At 51.3% G+C, this 23485-nt stretch overlaps 1 protein-coding gene across 1 annotated transcript in view; it reads left to right on the top strand.

Annotated features, from left to right (window-relative positions):
* The window catches only part of COQ10A (coenzyme Q10A), a 140248-nt gene that overhangs the window by 73898 nt on the left and 42865 nt on the right, over nt 1-23485 (top strand). Inside the window, exons 2-4 of the mRNA XM_086963821.1 lie at nt 11850-12005; nt 12231-12423; nt 12778-12879. Coding sequence (XP_086819947.1) covers nt 11850-12005; nt 12231-12423; nt 12778-12879 — 451 coding nt within the window. The remainder of the gene's footprint in view (nt 1-11849; nt 12006-12230; nt 12424-12777; nt 12880-23485) is intronic.

Below are 23485 nucleotides of genomic sequence, written 5' to 3'. Positions count from 1 at the left end.
GTTTGGGCGTCGACCATGACGACAAGGCCTGCCCCGACTGTCGGGTCCTTTCGAGGAAGGCCAGGCGGGAGCGGTCCCGCAGGCGACTCTAACTGCGGCAGTCGGCCCGCGCCGTGTGAGGTCCCGGTCCCGGTCCCACGGGAGGTCGAGGGACAGGTCGCGGGGACGGAGCCGTCACAGCTCAGGGAGTCGGCACCACTCCTCCGGGTCCAAGTCATCAGGTAAGAAGCATAAGAAGTCGAAGAGACATCGCTCTTCTGATTCCCCCCGACGCTCGCGCGATGCGGCCGGGGGTTCAGGTGACACCGCCCACGCGACTCCTCGGGAGCCGCGGGCGCCGCGTCCGGCCCCATACCCTCCGGTCCCTGGGCTGAACGCGACGCCGGAGGAGATTGAGCGTTTCCTCATGGCCATGAGGTCCCTTTCTCCGACGGGTTCCGCGGCGCCTTCAGGCCCAGCGAACCCGTCTGGGGGCCCTAGTGGGTCGGGGGCTTCGATCCCGACGCCGTCTGGTGCTTCGGCCCCGGCGCCGCAGGGCCCCACGATCCCGACACCGCCGGTGCCCTCGGGCCCGGCGCCGCAGGGTACAGCGGCCTCGGCGCCTTCGGGCCCGGCGCCGCAGGGTGTCCCTGGACCTTCCTCGGGCGATGGATCGTCACTGGTGGACCTTACGACCCCCCCGGCGTTAGTCCGTGTGGTGTCCCCTCCGGCGCCGTCCTCGGGCGGCGCCGTCCCCGATGCCTCCTTTCATTCGGTTCCGACGTTGGGACGACGCCTATCGGCGCCGATCTCGACGCCGTTTGGAGATTTTAGCTTCTACGAACCGACCTCATACAATTACGACCCTGAATCTCAGGAGATGAGGGATGAGAAGGATTGGGAGGGGTCTGAGGACCCCCTGGCCAGGGAATGCCAGTCTAACATGGACTGGGCAGGAGACCTTGGGGAGGCCAGTGGCCTGGACACCTCTCCAGACACTGGATTTGTCTCTCCTCCTACCGTGGCTTCGGAGGAGGGAGCTACCTATGGCGTGGTGTTGACGAGGGCTGCCAAGGCCTTGGGCCTTGAGCTCCCCGTCGCGGCCGTGAGGACTAACCTCCTCACTGAGGTCCTTAAGCCGCAGTCATGCTCCATGGAGCCTCTGCTGCCGTTTTAATGAGGCCTTGACGGACGTTCTTTTGGGCACTTGGTCCAGGCCCGCTACGGGTTCGCCTGTAGATAGGAACGTGGCCAGACGCCACCGCCCTGCTCCGGGCGACCCATGTTTCCTGTCCTCCCACCCCACCCCCGAGAGTCTGGTCATCCAGGCCTCTAATTCCCAGACCGCATTCCCGACGGCCCCGCCGGACAGGGAATCCAAGAGGTACGAGAACTATGGCAAGAAGATCTTCTCGTCCCTTAGTTTGGGACTGCGGTCTTCCAACACCGCATGCCTCTTGGGCCGCTACACCCACTCTCTGTGGGAGACGGTGGCGGAAGTGCTGCCAGAGTGCCCGTTGGAGGTACGGGCCAAACTCGGCCAAGCCCTTGTGGAGGGCCGGGACTCAGCCAAGTATTCAATCAGATGTGGGCTGGATACTACTGACTCGCTGGGTAGAGCGATGGCTACGACGGTGGCGGTACAACGCCACGCCTGGCTGAGATCCGCCAATTTTTCGGCAGACGTCCAAAACACCCTTATGGACATGCTGTTCGATGGCCGTCGCCTCTTTGGCGACAAGGCAGACCACGCGCTTGAGCGCTTTAAGGACTCCAGGGCTACGGCCAAGTCCTTGGGCCTCTCAGCCCCGCGCCAGCAAACGGATGCCTTTCGCTCCTTTCGTGGCCAAGGAAGGGGCGTCCCCACACGCGCCGCCAGCCACTCGCCGCAAACTGTCGTCCAGCGCGGCGGCGGCCATGGAAACCGCCGTGGAGGCGGTCGGGGAAACCGGCGGAGTCAGTCCACACCTGCCCCCGCGGCATCCACCTCTAAACCCTCCTAGTCCGTGCTTTTCGGCCCATGTGACGCCAGTGGGAGGCAGGGTTCGCCATCACCACTCTCACTGGCGCACTGTCACTTCGGACAGGTGGGTGCTGCAGATCGTCCGAAGGGGCTACTCCCTCCCCTTCGAGACGACCCCTCAAGCCATGCCACCGCAACACCTCCGAGTATCGGGGGCTCACTTGCGGCTCCTGCAGGAGGAAGTTTCGGCCCTCTTGGCTAAGGGGGCCATCAAGCGCGTTCCTGGGCCAGAAGTAGGACGTGGTTGCTACTCCCACCACTTCCTGGTACTCAAGAAGGGCAAAGGGGGCCTACGCCCTATCTTGGATCTGAGGAACGTCAACGGCTTCCTCCGGAAGGAGAAGTTCAAAATGCTGACACTGGCTCAGGTCTTGGCTGCCCTAGACCCACGAGACTGGATGGTAGCGTTGGACTTGCAGGACGCGTATTTCCACATCCCCGTCCTGCCGGCCCACCGGCGTTACCTGCAGTTCACGGTAGGCCACGAGCACTTTCAGTTTACCGTTCTCCCCTTCGGCCTTACCAGCGCCCCACTGGTGTTCTCGAAGGTGATGGCGGTGGTCGCAGCTCATCTGCGCAGGTCAGGGGTGTCAGTCTTCCCCTACCTAGACGACTGGTTGTTGAAGGCGGGCTCGCCCCAAACAGTCGCCAGCCACCTCCAGACTACGGCGGATCTCCTGCACCAGCTGGGATTTTCCATCAATGTGCCGAAGTCACACCTGTGCCCCTCTCAGAAGCTCCTTTTCATCGGAGCGGTTCTCGACTCGGCGCAGTTTCGGGTTTACCCGCCCGAACAGCGGGTTCGGGATATACAGGCTCTGATTCCGATCTTCGGGCCGTTATCCCGAGTTTCGGTCAGGTTGACGCTGCGGCTTCTGGGGCTGATGGCCTCCTGCATCCTTCTGGTGCATCACGCACGGTGGCGGATGCGGGCTCTGCAGTGGGACCTGAAGTTTCAGGCGGCCCAGCATCAGGGCAACCTGTCCGGCCATGTCCTGATCTCGGAGGGCACTGCGAGACAGCTGCAGTGGTGGCTCACGGACCGCGATTGGGTCAACGGCAGATCCCTCTCCCTTCCCCAACCGGAGCACGTAGTTGTGACGGACGCGTCCCTCCAGGGCTGGGGAGGCCACTTGGGAGAGGCGGAGATCAGAGGACTCTGGTCTCCAGCGGAGTCCCGGCTCTATATCAATCTGTTGGAGCTGCGGGCGATTCGTCTGGCACTGAAGGCATTCCTCCCGTCTGTCCGAGGGAGTGCAGTGCAAGTGTTCACGGACAACACCACCGCCATGTGGTACTGCAACAAACAGGGCGGAGTGGGGTTGTGGACCCTTTGCCAGGAGGCTCTGCGTCTCTGGCAATGGCTGGAACATCAGGGCGTGACTCTGGTGGTTCAACACCTGGCAGGTTCTCTGAACGCCAGGGCGGACGAACTCAGCCGTCGGTGCTCGATGGATCACGAATGGCGTCTGAACTCGGACGTGGCGCAAGGCCTCTTTCTGCAATGGGGAGAGCCTTGGTTAGATCTATTCGCCACAGAAGAGAACTCGCAATGTCATCAGTTCTGCGAGTTGGAATTTCCAAGGCGGCACTCGCTCGGAGACGCTTTTCGTCGCGAGTGGAGCTGCGGTCTGTTGTACGCCTTTCCGCCTATACCACTTCTGCCCAGAGTGCTGAAGAAGATCAAGCACGACCGGGCACAAGTCATCCTTGTAGCTCCGGACTGGGCACGAAGGTACTGGTATTCCAAGCTACTCAGTATGTCAGTGGATCCCGCGGTTAGTCTGCCTCTTCAGGAGGACCTTCTGTCGCAGCATCAGGGGACGGTCCTTCACCCGAACCTGTCCAGTCTCAACCTCCATGCTTGGAGATTGAGCGGCGACAGTTGAGGCCATTTGACTTGCCTCCTGAAGTTTGCAACATCATTCTGGCAGCCAGGCGTCCCTCCACAAAGTCGGTATACGCCTGCAGGTGGAACAGATTTGTGGCATGGTGCACAGCAAAGGCTGTTTATCCGCTCAATGCCCCTCTCTCTGAGGTTCTCCTCTTTCTTCTCTCTCTTGCCCAGCAGGGCTCTGCTCTGGGCACTGTCAAGGGCTATCTTTCGGCTCTTTCAGCCTTTCTGATGCTGCCTGACCAACCTTCTTTGTTCAAGTCCCCTATCGTTAATCGATTCCTGAAGGGCATCACTCATACCTTTCCTCCTGTTCCCTTCGTGATGCCTCAGTGGGACTTGAAACTGGTTCTAACGTTTCTGATGTGCGCTCCCTTTGAGCCACTTCACAACTGTCCTCTTCGCCTTCTTTCTTTGAAGACTGCCTTCCTGGTAGCATCACCTCTGCCAGGAGAGTGAGTGAGCTCCAGGCTCTGTCTTGTAAGCCTCCTTTCCTTTCAGTCCATCCGGACAAGGTTGTATTACAGACAAGGCCCTCCTTCCTTCCCAAGGTAGTCACGGCCTTCCACATTGGGCTATCCATCACGTTGCCCACCTTCTTTCCGCCTCCGCACCCCTCGAGCGAGGAGGAGAGGCTCCACCGTCTGGGCCCAAAACGTGCGCTCTCATTTTATCTGAACCGCACACAACAATTCCGGGTGAATGATCAACTCTTTGTTGGGTACGCGGGCGCTAAGAAAGGGAAAGCGGTGCACAAGCGGACCATCTCCCGGTGGATTATCTTGTGCATCCAGGCGTGTTACTCCTTGGCTAAGAAGGAACCCCCTGTTGGGCTGAGGGCTCATTCTACTCGAGCCACGGCCACTACAACTGCCTTGGGCCGAGATGTGCCCTTGCAGGACATTTGCCAGGCAGCTACGTGGGCCTCGCTGCACACGTTTGCAAGACATTATTGCCTGGACAGTCAAGTCAGGAGGGACGGCTCCTTTGGCCGTTCCGTCCTCCAGGACTTTCTGGTGTGATTATTGGTTTGCAGACCCACCACAACGGGGATGGTATTGCTGGGGTATCTATTCTAAGGTAAGGAATCTGTCACTAACGTGTCTCTTTCAGATGCACAAGTTACTACTTGTGTAACGATATATCTGTAAGAGACATTAGTTAGTGATAGATTCCTTACCGACCCACCCATCCTACCTATATCTAGGGTTAAGGTCATCCCCTTTCAGGGCCCTAGTTTCTTGGCACCAGTGTTGGTTTTTGTCATGGCTCTGCACTTCTGGCGCGGAAAAGCTGTGGCTAAGAACTGACGTCAGCACGCGGAGGCGGCGTCTAAGTACTCCGACGACTTCATCACGGCGCCCACGACGCCGACGATGGACGCGGAGCCGCAGACGACTCCTACCGACGCGCAAGGGTACTGCTACGCAAAAGTTTCCGGATCCAGTCTGACGCCTGGGGCTATTCTAAGGTAAGGAATCTATCACTAACTAATGTCTCTTACAGATATATCGTTACACAAGTAGTAACTTGTGCTTTGCAACTCTCCCTTCATGATTACCATTGGCGACTAACCTCCAGAACCCTGCAGTGTCCCTTGCTTTGGCAGCCACCAACCAGTCCGCCCATCTATCTTCCTCCCAAGTCTTCCTTGAGGCATTTTGAACCTGCTTATGAACTTTCCTTGCTATTTTAACATCTTCTGCGGATTTAGTTTTAATCGCCAGCAAAAGCGACCCCTTAGATTCCCTGCATAACTTGCCATACCATGGCTTGCTGTGAGACAGGTTATTAAATTTTTGTTGGCTTTTCTTTGGCATTTTTGTAACTAGTGCTTTCAGTGTTTTAAAAAAATCATTGTGAAGTGCCAAAAATGATCAGGGTTATTATCCTCGACAAGGGAACCTGTAAAGACCCCAAAAGACATTGCAAATTTTAAATAAATTTCTGCGAGGATCTCACCGTGCTCCAATATATGGGACCATTTTAATGCTCGTCGGTTGTTACTGACCAGGATCTCATCACGCGAGCCACTGTGTACATCTGTTAACACACCATTCCCAACCCCCATGACCAAGCAAGATTCAAATAATAAAGCCAGGGGACAATTATCACTCTCTATTCTGTCTTCTACCTCGAGATCGATCATGTGCTGCCAGATAGTCAATGACACAATTACAAAATCTAGATTACTTTTACACTTGTTTCTAGAAAATGTTGTTTTTTTGGAAATGTCAGACGGGAGACGTCCATTACAGGCCCTAAGACCATGCTCTGCAGACACCTTCACCAATTGAACTGCCAAGACTGTAAATTTAGCAGGTTCACTATTGTCCAATGCAGGAATATTATTAGCTTGGTCTTCTTCCTCAAAGACATCACTGAGCCCTACAACAGGTTCATAATTGCAGTTTAGGTCACCAGCTATAATAACGGCTTCCCTGACAACTATTTTACCTAGAAAATAGTCCAGTTTAGCAAGGGTGGGGGATTCTTTGGATGCAGGGGCAGGTCTGTTATAGACATTAGTTAGATAGAGGGATTTCCCTTCGCATGTTGTAATTCTCAGTGCCAATATATCTAGTGAGCTCATATCTATGATTTCAACCTGAATCCTTAGGGTTACCTTGACCCATGCAATTGAACCGCCTGAATGCCTTCCCCCTATATAAGATGGCACCAATTCCAAAAGATCTGAAGCTGACCCTATGTGGGGTATCAAGTGACCATGATTCTTGCAGAAGGCAAATGTCATTAGAGTCAATATACTTAGCCCATTCGGGGTCCCTCAAGTTCTTGGCTACACCAGCTATATTCCATGATATTAATTTCAGTGTCCTGACATTACGGCTGGATGTAGGGAGTGACTCCAAAGTTGGTGGCCTTGTATTGAATGCCACGGCTCTCGATGTTTGTGGGTCCAGATCTTCATATGTTCTACCTCGCTCTCCCTGCATAGTAGTACTATTCGTACTCCCAGACTCTAATGTTGATGAACCTAGCTGTCTTACCCCCTGGGCGCAAGCTGCCGCCATTACTCCAACACTACTTAATGACTTAGCAGCACTTGGGTCCCTAGGGTTTGCGCATGCACTGTGGCTGGTTTTACTTTCTGCACCCACATACACCTCTCTATTTACCTCCATGTATCCTCCCCTGAGTTTATTAATGGCAATGGGCCTCAGCCTGCATAGTCTAGCTTTGGTATCGTTTACACAACCCGCTGGTGGATTCAGTCAGTCGACTGCTTCTAAGCAGCTAAATCTATTAAAGGTTGGTATTCCCATCCATTGTCTGGGATTGCCCGAGTTCTCACCACTTGGCCCACCCTGAATGTGATGGTTCACCACTGTCCAACTTCCACCAACCTCAGAACACATTTTGGAAGGATAAAAAAATGAGAGTGGTCTGATTTCAATTATGGTGCTTCCGTCATGAAGACGAGGATTCCATGAACATAAGTAGTGCCCAATACGTGGATCTTCAAACGGAACAACCACACAGTCTCCTGGGTTGCTTTCCTTGTGGGTCCTACCCATGGAACTCTACGAACCATTAGTATTTTACCTTTTATGTGGTGTGGTAATGGCCTCTTTTCATTTAACCAATGTGAGGCTTTATTTTTTAGAGTCCAAAAAGTTTCCTCGGGTTGATTGTTTAGCTCAGGAACCCCTATCAAGACAATTACATATGGACTAACATCTGGTGGGAGATTAATATAACCCCCCCTAGGTTTATTTCCTAATTGGTACCCTTTCTGGCTCTGCTGGATGATGTTAGTAGCGTTGGTGCCCCTTGCTGGATTTTCTTTGGCTTTGGCTATTGAAACACTACCTACTGGATTTACCATGTTTGCATTTGTGTGATTGGCACTAGTTCCCTGGGGTGGTGGTTGGGATTTATTGTTGACTAATAAAGGCACCGAAGGTAATGTAGCGGCACCTATAGTGTGATTAGACGCTGACCCCACTATGCTGAGGCTTGCCAATGTTATGATGCTCTTTTCAACCTCAAGTAACTGATTTTCCATTTGTGTCAGTCTTAGTTCTAATGGGTTTAAGAATGATTTTAGAAGGTCCCCTATGTGCCTTAATAAAATCACATTTCCCTCGTCAACATTCCCAATTATACTATCTCCCGTCTTGCCTCGAATTAAGGGATCGAGCACCCTTTCTACTATATCTGGACTTACAGCAGTTCCAACTTCACCCTGCTCACTCAATACAGCCTGTGGCACAGTTCCCGCTCCATCCCCTTCTTTACCTGGGCTAATCTTATTCTCCTGTACCTTTGTAATTTTTACCTTCTACGTTCTTCCTTGCATAAGCGGAAGCGGTGGGACGTTTTCATTTTGATATGGCACCCTCCTTCTCCCGCGTAATCGTCTTGTGCTAGCCTCCTCTTCCAAAGCCTCCAGCTCTACAATTTCTGGTGTGTTGTCACCCACCACAACTAGCCCTGGCAGGGTGTATGCTCATTGGGCAGTTGCAGGGACACCTGAATAGGAGGAGTTGGTGACTGAAGGAGCTGCCCTGTGGTGTGGTGCACATCGACTTGCGACAGTAAAGGAGCAGTGCTGTCGATGCGTTCTGGACTTCTAGCTGATGCTATATGCCCCAAGGATGATCTTTTAGCCATTACTGGGTCTTGTGACATTCTTCTGGCTATAGCTAGATCCAGTGAAACCCTCTGCTCCATTAAACTTATACCCATATCTATTACCGAGTTCGTCCTAGTAATAAAATTGTCAAGGGTACCTGTTAACTGAATTCCCCCCTTCGTGGCCTTACTTCTACTTTCTCTGGTGGACATCCTTACTAATACACAATTAATTTACAATCTATAAGTAGGTGTAAGGTACATACAGTTTATAAGCGTACGGGAAGCAAACACAAGGGGGGTGGCCCAGTCCAGTCTTACTCGGTCTGGAACGGGCTAGAACGGGCCTGCCCTTGGCCCGGGCTTCGCCCCGGTCTTCGTCCCACTAGCGCGTCAATGGGCGTGTCTAAAATAGTTAATGGGATTGATACGGGAAGAGTCCCCAGCTGCGGCCAATAGTCTGTGCGCAAGACCCGCTGGACCTCGCAGTCCTGAGTCCCTGCTCTCCTTGTTCTGGCGCTCGTTAGTCCTCTGCCCCGGTCCGCTGCTCCGTTGAGGGAAAGAACTGTAAACTGGACACAAACCAAGCCGTGGGGGAAAAGAACTGCAAACTGCACACGACCCAAGCCTGCGAGCGGCTCCCGCGAAGCGGGGGCCACGATGCGTTATGTGCGGTCGGGGGAGGGTTCGGGAAGAGGCCCCAGCTGCGGCCAATAGTCTGTGCGCAAGGCCCGCTGGACCTCGCAGTCCCGAATCCCTGCTCTCCTTGTTCTGGCGCTCGTTAGTCCTCTGCCCCGGTCCGCTGCTCCGTGGAGGGAAAGAACCATAAACTGGACACAAACCAAGCCGTGGGGGAAAAGAACTGCAAACTGCACACGACCCAAGCCTGCGAGCGGCTAATTTCAATTGAAGATGTGCTGTCTGTAGTGCGCCACCACACCATGTATATTCCAGTCTACTCCACTCTGCACTGCACCACTCCACACTGCGTCACTGCACTCTACACTGCACCACTCCATTCTACACCACTCTACACCAATGCACTCAACCCCACGCTACTTTACTATTCACCACTGTGCTCTGTGCCACTGCACTCTGCATCACTCCACTCTGAGGCACTCCACTCTTTGCCATTCTACTCTGCAACACTGCACTCTATGCCAATGCACTCTACTCTGTACCTTTCCACGCCAATCTGCTCTACACCACTATAATCTACTACTCTGCCCTTTATGCCCCTATGCCATTGTACTTTACAGTGCACCACTCCACTTTGAAATATCCACTCTGCGCCACTGCACTCCACTCTGCGCCACTGCACTCTGCGCCACTGCACTCTGCGCCACTGCACTCTGCGCCACACTACTACACACCCCTACACTATACGACAGTCTTCTCTGCAAAACTGCACTCTGCCACTGAACTCTGCGCCACAGCACTCCATGTAGCTCCACTCTGCACCAGTCTGCCATTGCATTCTACACCAGTGCACAAAATACCACTTTACTCAAAACCAATGCACTAAACCCCAACTACTCTGCACGTTAAACAACACAATTCTCTTGGCCCCTACTCTCTGTGCCACTCTATACACCACTGTACTCTGACACGCTACTCTGCTAGACTGCATTCTCTGCTACTGAACTCCATGCTACTATTCTCTATACATCTGCACACTACGCCACTGCACTCTACGCTACTCTACACCATTACGCTCTACTTCACTTTATTCTACGCCACTCTACTCTCCGCTACTGCACTCTACTCTGCACAACTCAACTCTATGCCCCTCTACTGCATGCTACGCCACTACACTCTGCAACACTTCGCGCCACTCTAATCTAAACCACTGCACTTTACACTACTCTACGCCACTGCACTCAATGCCACTCTCCCCCTGAACTTCTCCACTCTGTCACTTTAATCTACTCTGAAACACTCTATTCTGCACCACTGCACTCTACCCCACTGTACTCTGTCACTGCACTCTACGCCAATCTACTCTGCACCACTGTACTTTACACTACTTCACTCTAGGCCACCCTGTGACATTACACTGTATGATAATCCACTCTGATGCTCTGCTCCACTCTATGCCGCTCTACAACACTACTCCGCTCTACGCAACTCCCTCTATGCCACTCCACGCTATGCCACTCAACTCTATAACACTCTACTGTGCCATTCCATTCTCTTACACTACTCCACTGTATGTCTCTCCACTCTGACAATCTACTCTGCTCCATGCCACGCTACTCTACTCCACACCCTCTATGCCACTACTCTGTTCTACCCTACTCCACAACACTGTATGCTACTCCACTCCACGCCACTCAACTCTGCTCCATTAAACTCTACTCCACTCTATGCCCTCACATTCTAGGATACTTTACTCCCTCAACGTCACTCCATGACACTCTACTTCACATCACTCCATGCCATTCAACTCTTCTCTACACCACTCTACTTTAGGACACTGCACACCACTCATTTACCCAACACATTTTTAGCCATGCTGAACAGAAGCCCCGCTGGTGTACATCCTGGCTAAAACATTGGTAAAGCCAAAATCTTTTGCACAGGCGAGACCTATTGACCTTGCCATTGCTTGTTCGCACTGCTTTAGCTGTCTATAGCGAGTTCTAAACTTGTTGGTTGCAGGACCTGATGCAACAAGTATGGTCACAAAGTCTTTTTTAGTTATTAAAATTTCACTTGCATGGAATAATGGCTCCACCCTGTATGTATTGCAAGGATTCATTACATTGCAAGCCGGACACATTGGCATAGCCAGTGCTTGTTGTAGACTTATCCAGTTCTAGAGAGCATATGGTGTTTCTAATCAATGCCGTTGTTTATGGTGTTTTTTCTTTGTATGAGAAATTACAATCTGAAAGATTTGAACAGTTTATCATTTTCTAATCTGGTTGTACCGCTATAAGCTAGGGGATGGGGAAGAGTCTTCTCGAAGTTAGTTTGGGTCTTACAGGGGAAGAAGATGGAATTAATACTCATGGGAGATATGCACCCTTGCTACCAGAAAACAATGACTTTCCTTCCTCTGTATGGCTCTAGCCCTAGCTAATGGTTAAACCATCTCCCTGTTTCTTATTTGCTTGACCTCGAAAATTCCACTCTTGTTTGCTCATTAGTGCTTGACTAACAACAAGGCTTCTTCCATGTTGGCAGTATTCTGTTTCTCAGTACATTTAACTGAATATGGATTTCGCCAAATATTTTATCAGCATGTGCTTGAATGCAGACCACAGGCTTTACTTTATTGCTGTTCAAACTAAGTACACAACTGTATCTTAAATCTTGTGCACCCATTCTCCAATATCTCCTCTCCTGTAGGCACCTCTCCTCTTGTGGTATCCTGATGACTAGAAGTCCTCAAGCCATCTGCAGTGTAGACCTTGATCCAGCCTTCCAGCAAAGCCGAAGTTTCCTTGGGTTTGCAGGGCCACTGACAAACAAGAGGAAAGAGTACTCCGAGAGGAGGATCATGGGGTAACTCGTCCTGACCCTATTTTCTCAGACTATTGGAATTTCTTTTATGCTGTCTGCATTCATACTGTCAGCATTCCTTGTCCTTCTGCACTTGCCTAATCCTAGTGCTTTGAAACCTGTTGATGGGCTGCTAGAACCTGTCTCTCCAGGGCCATTTTTTTTAATTAGTTGTTTTAATTGTTATCTTGATTTTAAAGTTTTATTCTTCTCCCCCCTCTCCACTAGCTATTCCATGACTGAGATGTACGAGGTGGTCTCCAATGTGGATGCGTACAAAGAGTTTGTTCCCTGGTGCAAGAAATCATTAGTTGTCTCCAAGCGTACTGGACATGCCAAAGCCCAACTCGAGGTGGGATTCCCCCCCATCGTTGAACGGTATACCTCGATCATCACCACAGTCCGACCACATCTGGTAAAGGTATGTTCCAGAACGACGCACCTTTTGCCAAGGAGGGGATTCTGGGATCTCATATGGGCAAAGGATTGGCAATTCAAACTGTGGGGTTGTTTTTAAGGTAATATCCGTCTACAGGCTGAATATATGTTTGTTGGGTGTTTTGAGTCCTGTTGCATGCTTTGGACCTACTTGATAGCCAGTCTTGTTACCTGCCTCAGGAAATATGCACAGGGCGCGAAGTCACAGTGATTAATCCTCTAATGATCTACGAGCGTCTTATGTAAGATTACTGAACTGGGTGCCTGCCAGGAAGCAGGCCGTGCTTTTGTCCTCTTTAACCTTGTTTCGAATAGCTTTCCTTTCTTTTTGTCCCAGGCTGTGTGCACTGACGGGCGTCTCTTTAATCACCTGGAAACAGTTTGGCGCTTCAGCCCTGGCATCCCGGGATACCCACGTACTTGCACAGTAGATTTCTCAGTAAGTAACCAGTGCATGCATTTTCTGGTAATTGGACGCACACGTTTTTTAGGGAACAAATCAAGACTTTAGGCCCATATAGTCCGGTAAATTTATTTGACAAAATGGCCCACGTGGGCTCTGGTCTTGCTCCTATCTTATCAGTGCTATTCGCTATAATTGGTCTACTTTGAATGTCTTTAACATTGAACACGTACCTCTTCCACATCGAGCACTTTTGCCAGGGAAAAAAGTTTCTTCCAATTTTTGGGGATCCATTTTTAACTGTAGCCAGTCTAAACGAAATTATTTTTTTCTTATAATAAATCACCAGCCAAAATTAAACAAGCATTTACAATGCAACGGTCTCGCCTTTGCAAAAGTTAGCGCTTTTGGCATTGTAAATTACAAATGTTTTATTTATGTGTTGGTTTTGGAAACAGATAAATAAATGGCATTGTCATGAGCAGTAGAGAGTGAGTAGTAGAGAGTGAGTAGTAGAGAGAGTAGTAGAGAGAGTAGTAGTGAGTAGTAGAGAGTGAGTAGAGAGTAGTAAGTGAGTAGTAGAGTGTGTAGTAGAGAGTAGTGAGTGTGTAGTAGAGAGTAGTGAGTGTGTAGTAGAGAGTAGTGAGTGTGTAGTAGAGAGTGTGTAGTAGAGAGTGTGTAGTAGAGAGTGGGTAGTAGAGAGTGGGTAGTAGAGAGTGAGCAGTAGAGACTAGTGAGTGTGTAGTAGAGTGGTGAGTGTGTAGTAGAGTGGTGAGTGTGTAGTAGAGTGTGTAGTAGAGTGTGTAGGAGAATGTGTAGTAGGGAGTGTAGTAGAGTGTGTAGTAGAGAGTGTGTACTAGAGAGTAGTGAGTGTGTAGTAGAGAGTGTGTAATACAGAATGTGAAGTAGAGAGATTGAGGTAGAGAGATTGAGGTAGAGAGATTGAGGTAGAGAGATTGAATTAGAGAGATTGAGGTAGAGAGATTGAAGTAGAGAGTGTGGAGTAGAGAGTGGAGAGTCTGTAGTAGAGTGTAGTAGAAAGTAGTGAGTGTGTAGTAGAGTAGTAGAGAATGTGTAGTAGAGTAGTAGAGGGTGTGTAGTAGAGTGTGTAGTAGAGCGTGTGTGTAGCAGAGTGTGTAGTAGTGTGTAGTAGTGTGTAGTAGAGTGTGTAGTAGTGTGTAGTGTAGAGTGTGTAGTGTAGAGTGTGTAGTGTAGAGTGTGTAGTGTAGAGTGTGTAGTGTAGAGTGTGTAGTGTAGAGTGTGTAGTGTAGAGTGTGTAGTGTAGAGTGTGTAGTGTAGAGTGTGTAGTGTAGAGTGTGTAGTGTAGAGTGTGTAGTGTAGAGTGTGTAGTGTAGAGTGTGTAGTGTAGAGTGTGTAGTGTAGAGTGTGTAGTGTAGAGTGTGTAGTGTAGAGTGTGTAGTGTAGAGTGTGTAATGTAGAGTGTGTAATGTAGAGTGTGTAATGTAGAGTGTGTAATGTAGAGTGTGTAGTAGAGTGTGTAGTAGAGTGTGTAGTAGAGTGTGTAGTAGAGTGTGTAGTAGAGTGTGTAGTAGAGTGTGTAGTAGAGTGTGTAGTAAGTAGTGACTGTAGTAGATAGTGTGTAGTAGAGAGTGTCTAGTATAGAGTGTGTCGAAGAGAGTAGTGGCTGTAGTAGTGAGTGTGTAGTGAGTGTGTAGTAGAGAGTAGTGACTGTAGTAGAGTGTGTAGTACAGTGTGTAGTAGAGAGTAGTGACTGTAGTAGATAGTGTGTAGTAGAGAGTGTCTAGTATAGAGTGTGTCGAAGAGAGTAGTGGCTGTAGTAGTGAGTGTGTAGTGAGTGTGTAGTAGAGAGTAGTGACTGTAGTAGAGTGTGTAGTACAGTGTGTAGTAGAGAGTAGTGACTGTAGTAGATAGTGTGTAGTAGAGAGTGTCTAGTATAGAGTGTGTCGAAGAGAGTAGTGGCTGTAGTAGTGAGTGTGTAGTGAGTGTGTAGTAGAGAGTAGTGACTGTAGTAGAGAGTGTGTAGTAGTGTGTAGTAGAGAGTAGTGACTGTAGTAGAGTGTGTAGTACAGTGTGTAGTAGAGAGTAGCGACTGTAGTAGAGTGTGTAGTAGAGAGTGTGTAGTAGAGTGCGTAGTAGAGAGTAGTGACTGTAGTAGAGAGTGTGTAGTAGAGTGTGTAGTAGAGTGTGTAGTAGAGAGTGTGTAGTAGAGTGTAGTAGAGAGTAGAGTGCGTAGCAGAGAGTAGTGACTGTAGTAGAGAGTGTGTAGCAGAATGTGTAGTAGAGAGTAGTTACTGTAGTAGGGAGTGTGTAGTAGAGAGTAGTGACTGTAGTAGAGAGTGTGTAGTAGAGAGTGTGTAGTAGAGAGTGTGCAGTGATTTGAGTTTTACATCAAATTAAAAACGGGAACGGAACAAACTCATCCTATACATTATTGTGGTAGGTGCCCACGCATATAGGGTTAAATGATGCGTTAGATGCCACAGGTCCCACCAACACGCTTCCTTTATGATAGGAGAATGCCCAACATCGCGGAGATTTGCTCTCTGCTCTTCCCGGATATTTGTATTTTCAAATGTATAATGTTATCCTGCTAAACGAAGACGATGCTCAAACTATAAAAGAAGAGGGTTTCACAGATATGTTAGTCCTTCCGGGCAAACGAAATGACCCAAAGAAAGATCAAGTGACAGTTTAGAGCTCCAAGTGAGTCTTAATAAAATCAGTGTCTGGAACACATAGCATCAAAAAACGAGCGGGGCATCAAACTGCAGTGTCATTCAATCAAAGCTTCAAGGCTTCTGAGCGCTAGCCGAGAATTATTTTTTGTGAAGCACTAATCACTGTGGAAGGTGCCCCTGCTATCCCAGATGTGAGAAGTCAGTCTGATATGAAAATAAGCAGTATTTGGAATGAATGTATTTGGCAGGGGGAAGGTGGGGCGGCGCAAGACCGTACTGACGAGTGAACAGGAGCCATTTTGTACCGAGTGATTCTGCCTGTGTGCATGTAGACAAACCAGGCAACAGCATGAGCATGTGATTCGGTAAAATAACAAGCATTTACAATGCAATGGTTTTGCCTTTGTTAAAGTTAGAGCTATTGGCATTGCTCTTGACACTCTGAAGCTCCACTCTGCACTCTGAAGCTCCACTCTGCACTCTGAAGCTCCACTCTGCACTCTGAAGCTCCACTCTGAAGCTCCACTCTGAAGCTCCACTCTGAAGCTCCACTCTGAAGCTCCACTCTGAAGCTCCACTCTGAAGCTCCACTCTGAAGCTCCACTCTGAAGCTCCACTCTGCACTCTGAAGCTCCACTCTGCACTCTGAAGCTCCACTCTGAAGCTCCACTCTGAAGCTCCACTCTGAAGCTCCACTCTGAAGCTCCACTCTGAAGCTCCACTCTGAAGCTCCACTCTGAAGCTCCACTCTGAAGCTCCACTCTGAAGCTCCACTCTGAAGCTCCACTCTGAAGCTCCACTCTGAAGCTCCACTCTGAAGCTCCACTCTGAAGCTCCACTCTGAAGCTGCACTCTGAAGCTCCACTCTGCACTCTGAAGCTCCACTCTGAATCTGAACTCTGAATCTGAACTCTGAAGCTCCACTCTGAAGCTCCACTCTGAAGCTCCACTCTGAAGCTCCACTCTGAAGCTCCACTCTGAAGCTCCACTCTGAAGCTCCACTCTGAAGCTCCACTCTGAAGCTCCACTCTGAAGCTCCACTCTGAAGCACCACTCTGCACTCTGAAGCTCTACTCTGAAGCTCCACTCTGCACTCTGAAGCTCCACTCTGCACTCTGAAGCTCCACTCTGCACTCTGAAGCTCCACTCTGAAGCTCCACTCTGAAGCTCCACTCTGAAGCTCCACTCTGAAGCTCCACTCTGAAGCTCCACTCTGAAGCTCCACTCTGAAGCTCCACTCGGAAGCTCTACTCTGAAGCTCCACTCTGCACTCTGACGCTCCACTCTGCACTCTGAAGCTCCACTCTGAAGCTCCACTCTGCACTCTGAAGCTCCACTCTGAAGCTCCACTCTGAAGCTCCACTCTGAAGCTCCACTCTGAAGCTCCACTCTGAAGCTCCACTCTGCACTCTGAAGCTCCACTCTGAAGCTCCACTCTGAAGCTCCACTCTGCACTCTGAAGCTCCACTCTGCACTCTGAAGCTCCACTCTGAAGCTGCACTCTGAAGCTGCACTCTGAAGCTGCACTCTGAAGCTGCACTCTGAAGCTGCACTCTGAAGCTGCACTCTGAAGCTCCACTCTGAAGCTCCACTCTGAAGCTCCACTCTGAAGCTGCACTCTGAAGCTCCACTCTGAAGCTCCACTCTGAAGCTGCACTCTGAAGCTCCACTCTGCACTCTGAAGCTCCACTCTGCACTCTGAAGCTCCACTCTGCACTCTGAAGCTCCACTCTGCACTCTGAAGCTCCACTCTGAATCTGAACTCTGAAGCTCCACTCTGAATCTGCACTCTGCACTCTGAATCTCCACTCTGCACTCTGAATCTCCACTCTGCACTCTGAAGCTCCACTCTGCACTCTGAAGCTCCACTCTGCACTCTGAAGCTCCACTCTGAAGCTCCACTCTGAAGCTCCACTCTGAAGCTCCACTCTGCACTCTGAAGCTCCACTCTGAAGCTCCACTCTGAAGCTCCACTCTGAAGCTCCACTCTGCACTCTGAAGCTCCACTCTGAAGCTCCACTCTGAAGCTCCACTCTGAAGCTCCACTCTGAAGCTCCACTCTGAAGCTCCACTCTGCACTCTGAAGCTCCACTCTGAAGCTCCACTCTGCACTCTGAAGCTCCACTCTGAAGCTCCACTCTGCACTCTGAAGCTCCACTCTGAAGCTCCACTCTGCACTCTGAAGCTCCACTCTGAAGCTCCACTCTGCACTCTGAAGCTCCACTCTGAAGCTCCACTCTGAAGCTCCACTCTGAAGCTCCACTCTGAAGCTCCACTCTGAAGCTCCACTCTGCACTCTGAAGCTCCACTCTGAAGCTCCACTCTGAAGCTCCACTCTGAAGCTCCACTCTGAAGCTCCACTCTGAAGCTCCACTCTGAAGCTCCACTCTGAAGCTCCACTCTGAAGCTCCACTCTGCACTCTGAAGCTCCACTCTGAAGCTCCACTCTGCACTCTGAAGCTCCACTCTGAAGCTCCACTCTGCACTCTGAAGCTCCACTCTGAAGCTCCACTCTGAAGCTCCACTCTGAAGCTCCACTCTGAAGCTCCACTCTGAAGCTCCACTCTGCACTCTGAAGCTCTACTCTGAAGCTCCACTCTGCACTCTGAAGCTCCACTCTGAAGCTGCACTCTGAAGCTGCACTCTGAAGCTGCACTCTGAAGCTGCACTCTGAAGCTGCACTCTGAAGCTGCACTCTGAAGCTGCACTCTGAAGCTGCACTCTGAAGCTCCACTCTGAAGCTGCACTCTGAAGCTGCACTCTGAAGCTCCACTATGCACTCTGAAGCTCCACTATGCACTCTGAAGCTCCACTCTGCACTCTGAAGCTCCACTCTGCACTCTGAAGCTCCACTCTGAATCTGAACTCTGAAGCTCCACTCTGAATCTGCACTCTGCACTCTGAATCTCCACTCTGCACTCTGAATCTCCACTCTGCACTCTGAAGCTCCACTCTGAAGCTCCACTCTGAAGCTCCACTCTGAAGCTCCACTCTGAAGCTCCACTCTGAAGCTCCACTCTGAAGCTCCACTCTGAAGCTCCACTCTGAAGCTCCACTCTGCACTCTGAAGCTCCACTCTGAAGCTCCACTCTGAAGCTCCACACTGAAGCTCCACTCTGCGCTCTGAAGCTCCACTCTGAAGCTCCACTCTGAAGCTCCACTCTGAAGCTCCACTCTGAAGCTCCACTCTGAAGCTCCACTCTGAAGCTCCACTCTGAAGCTCCACTCTGAAGCTCCACTCTGAAGCTCCACTCTGCACTCTGAAGCTCTACTCTGAAGCACCACTCTGCACTCTGAAGCTCTACTCTGAAGCTCCACTCTGCACTCTGAAGCTCCACTCTGCACTCTGAAGCTCCACTCTGAAGCTCTACTCTGAAGCTCCACTCTGCACTCTGAAGCTCCACTCTGAAGCTCCACTCTCCACTCTGAAGCTCCACTCGGAAGCTCCACTCGGAAGCTCCACTCTGCACTCGGAAGCTCCACTCGGAAGCTCCACTCTGCACTCGGAAGCTCCACTCTGCACTCGGAAGCTCCACTCGGAAGCTCCACTCTGCACTCGGAAGCTCCACTCTGCACTCGGAAGCTCCACTCGGAAGCTCCACTCTGCACTCTGAAGCTCCACTCGGAAGCTCCACTCTGCACTCTGAAGCTCCACTCGGAAGCTCCACTCTGCACTCTGAAGCTCCACTCGGAAGCTCCACTCTGCACTCTGAAGCTCCACTCTGAAGCTCCACTCGGAAGCTCCACTCTGAAGCTCCACTCTGCACTCTGAAGCTCCACTCTGAAGCTCCACTCTGAAGCTCCACTCTGAAGCTCCACTCTGAAGCTCCACTCTGAAGCTCCACTCTGAAGCTCCACTCTGCACTCTGAAGCTCCACTCTGAAGCTCTACTCTGAAGCTCCACTCTGCACTCTGAAGCTCCACTCTGAAGCTCCACTCTGCACTCTGAAGCTCCACTCTGAAGCTCTACTCTGAAGCTCCACTCTGCACTCTGAAGCTCCACTCTGAAGCTCTACTCTGAAGCTCCACTCTGCACTCTGAAGCTCCACTCTGCACTCTGAAGCTCCACTCTGACGCTCCACTCTGACGCTCCACTCTGACGCTCCACTCTGACGCTCCACTCTGACGCTCCACTCTGACGCTCCACTCTGAAGCTCCACTCTGAAGCTCCACTCTGAAGCTCCACTCTGCACTCGGAAGCTCCACTCGGAAGCTCCACTCTGCACTCTGAAGCTCCACTCGGAAGCTCCACTCTGAAGCTCCACTCTGCACTCGGAAGCTCCACTCTGAAGCTCCACTCTGCACTCGGAAGCTCCACTCTGAAGCTCCACTCTGCACTCGGAAGCTCCACTCTAAAGCTCCACTCTAAAGCTCCACTCTAAAGCTCCACTCTAAAGCTCCACTCTAAAGCTCCACTCTAAAGCTCCACTCTAAAGCTCCACTCTGCACTCTGAAGCTCCACTCTGAAGCTCCACTCTGAAGCTCCACTCTGAAGCTCCACTCTAAAGCTCCACTCTAAAGCTCCACTCTAAAGCTCCACTCTAAAGCTCCACTCTAAAGCTCCACTCTAAAGCTCCACTCTGCACTCTGAAGCTCCACTCTGAAGCTCCACTCTGCACTCTGAAGCTCCACTCTGAAGCTCCACTCTGCACTCTGAAGCTCCACTCTGAAGCTCCACTCTGAAGCTCCACTCTGAAGCTCCACTCTGAAGCTCCACTCTGAAGCTCCACTCTGAAGCTCCACTCTGAAGCTCCACTCTGCACTCTGAAGCTCCACTCTGAAGCTCTACTCTGAAGCTCCACTCTGCACTCTGAAGCTCCACTCTGCACTCTGAAGCTCCACTCTAAAGCTCCACTCTAAAGCTCCACTCTAAAGCTCCACTCTAAAGCTCCACTCTAAAGCTCCACTCTAAAGCTCCACTCTAAAGCTCCACTCTAAAGCTCCACTCTGCACTCTGAAGCTCCACTCTGAAGCTCCACTCTGAAGCTCCACTCTGCACTTCCACTCTGAAGCTCCACTCTGAAGCTCCACTCTGAAGCTCCACTCTGAAGCTCCACTCTGAAGCTCCACTCTGAAGCTCCACTCTGAAGCTCCACTCTGAAGCTCCACTCTGCACTCTGAAGCTCCACTCTGAAGCTCTACTCTGAAGCTCCACTCTGCACTCTGAAGCTCCACTCTGAAGCTCCACTCTGCACTCTGAAGCTCCACTCTGAAGCTCTACTCTGAAGCTCCACTCTGCACTCTGAAGCTCCACTCTGAAGCTCTACTCTGAAGCTCCACTCTGCACTCTGAAGCTCCACTCTGAAGCTCCACTCTGCACTCTGAAGCTCCACTCTGCACTCTGAAGCTCCACTCTGACGCTCCACTCTGACGCTCCACTCTGACGCTCCACTCTGACGCTCCACTCTGACGCTCCACTCTGAAGCTCCACTCTGAAGCTCCACTCTGAAGCTCCACTCTGCACTCTGAAGCTCCACTCTGAAGCTCCACTCTGCACTCTGAAGCTCCACTCGGAAGCTCCACTCGGAAGCTCCACTCGGAAGCTCCACTCTGCACTCGGAAGCTCCACTCTGAAGCTCCACTCTGAAGCTCCACTCTGAAGCTCCACTCTGAAGCTCCACTCTGAAGCTCCACTCTGAAGCTCCACTCTGAAGCTCCACTCTGAAGCTCCACTCTGCACTCTGAAGCTCCACTCTGCACTCTGAAGCTCCACTCTGCACTCTGAAGCTCCACTCTGAAGCTCCACTCTGACGCTCCACTCTGACGCTCCACTCTGACGCTCCACTCTGACGCTCCACTCTGACGCTCCACTCTGACGCTCCACTCTGAAGCTCCACTCTGAAGCTCCACTCTGAAGCTCCACTCTGAAGCTCCACTCTGAAGCTCCACTCGGAAGCTCCACTCGGAAGCTCCACTCGGAAGCTCCACTCGGAAGCTCCACTCGGAAGCTCCACTCGGAAGCTCCACTCTGCACTCGGAAGCTCCACTCTGAAGCTCCACTCTGAAGCTCCACTCTGAAGCTCCACTCTGAAGCTCCACTCTGAAGCTCCACTCTGCACTCTGAAGCTCCACTCTGAAGCTCTACTCTGAAGCTCCACTCTGCACTCTGAAGCTCCACTCTGAAGCTCCACTCTGCACTCTGAAGCTCCACTCTGAAGCTCTACTCTGAAGCTCCACTCTGCACTCTGAAGCTCCACTCTGAAGCTCTACTCTGAAGCTCCACTCTGCACTCTGAAGCTCCACTCTGAAGCTCCACTCTGCACTCTGAAGCTCCACTCTGAAGCTCCACTCTGCACTCTGAAGCTCCACTCTGAAGCTCCACTCTGCACTCTGAAGCTCCACTCTGACGCTCCACTCTGACGCTCCACTCTGAAGCTCCACTCTGAAGCTCCACTCTGCACTCTGAAGCTCCACTCGGAAGCTCCACTCGGAAGCTCCACTCGGAAGCTCCACTCGGAAGCTCCACTCGGAAGCTCCACTCGGAAGCTCCACTCGGAAGCTCCACTCTGCACTCGGAAGCTCCACTCGGAAGCTCCACTCGGAAGCTCCACTCGGAAGCTCCACTCTGAAGCTCCACTCTGAAGCTCCACTCTGAAGCTCCACTCTGAAGCTCCACTCGGAAGCTCCACTCTGAAGCTCCACTCTGAAGCTCCACTCTGCACTCTGAAGCTCCACTCTGCACTCTGAAGCTCCACTCTGCACTCTGAAGCTCCACTCTGCACTCTGAAGCTCCACTCTGCACTCTGAAGCTCCACTCTGCACTCTGAAGCTCCACTCTGCACTCTGAAGCTCCACTCTGCACTCTGAAGCTCCACTCTGCACTCTGAAGCTCCACTCTGCACTCTGAAGCTCCACTCTGCACTCTGAAGCTCCACTCTGCACTCTGAAGCTCCACTCTGAAGCTCCACTCTGCACTCGGAAGCTCCACTCTGAAGCTCCACTCTGCACTCTGAAGCTCCACTCTGCACTCGGAAGCTCCACTCTAAAGCTCCACTCTAAAGCTCCACTCTAAAGCTCCACTCTAAAGCTCCACTCTGCACTCGGAAGCTCCACTCGGAAGCTCCACTCGGAAGCTCCACTCGGAAGCTCCACTCTGAAGCTCCACTCTGAAGCTCCACTCTGAAGCTCCACTCTGAAGCTCCACTCTGAAGCTCCACTCTGAAGCTCCACTCTGCACTCTGAAGCTCCACTCTGCACTCGGAAGCTCCACTCGGAAGCTCCACTCTGCACTCTGAAGCTCCACTCTGAAGCTCCACTCTGCACTCTGAAGCTCCACTCTGAAGCTCCACTCTGCACTCTGAAGCTCCACTCTGAAGCTCCACTCTGCACTCTGAAGCTCCACTCTGAAGCTCCACTCTGAAGCTCCACTCTGCACTCTGAAGCTCCACTCTGAAGCTCCACTCTGCACTCTGAAGCTCCACTCTGAAGCTCCACTCTGCACTCTGAAGCTCCACTCTGAAGCTCCACTCTGAAGCTCCACTCTGAAGCTCCACTCTGAAGCTCCACTCTGCACTCTGAAGCTCCACTCTGAAGCTCCACTCTGCACTCTGAAGCTCCACTCTGAAGCTCCACTCTGCACTCTGAAGCTCCACTCTGAAGCTCCACTCTGAAGCTCCACTCTGCACTCTGAACGGTCAGACTCCAAAAATCGGCCCTAATCACAATAGTATTATTTCACCTGCGTGAATATAAGTCTTTGAAATTCTGGCCAGTGGTAATACACACAAGTAATATAAAATTGTTGTTCCAAAGAGCATTAAATGGAAATAAAACAAGTACCAGACCCATTGACGCCTGCACCTTAAAAGTGAAACTGACTGAAGCAAGCGCCAGGGCCACGTTGAAAAAAAAAGCCACACACATTAGATGCAGTCAAGGCGCGCTCACGAGGTCAGAAGGCACTCCACATGAACAACTACCAGACACATTGTTTCATTTCACTTTGAAAGTGCAGGCGTCAAAGTGAAACTGACTAAAGGAAG

Source organism: Lissotriton vulgaris, chromosome 1_1 (assembly GCF_964263255.1).
Source record: "Lissotriton vulgaris chromosome 1_1, aLisVul1.2, whole genome shotgun sequence".
NCBI lineage: Eukaryota > Metazoa > Chordata > Amphibia > Caudata > Salamandridae > Lissotriton > Lissotriton vulgaris.
This window is presented reverse-complemented; position numbering and strand designations above follow the sequence as displayed.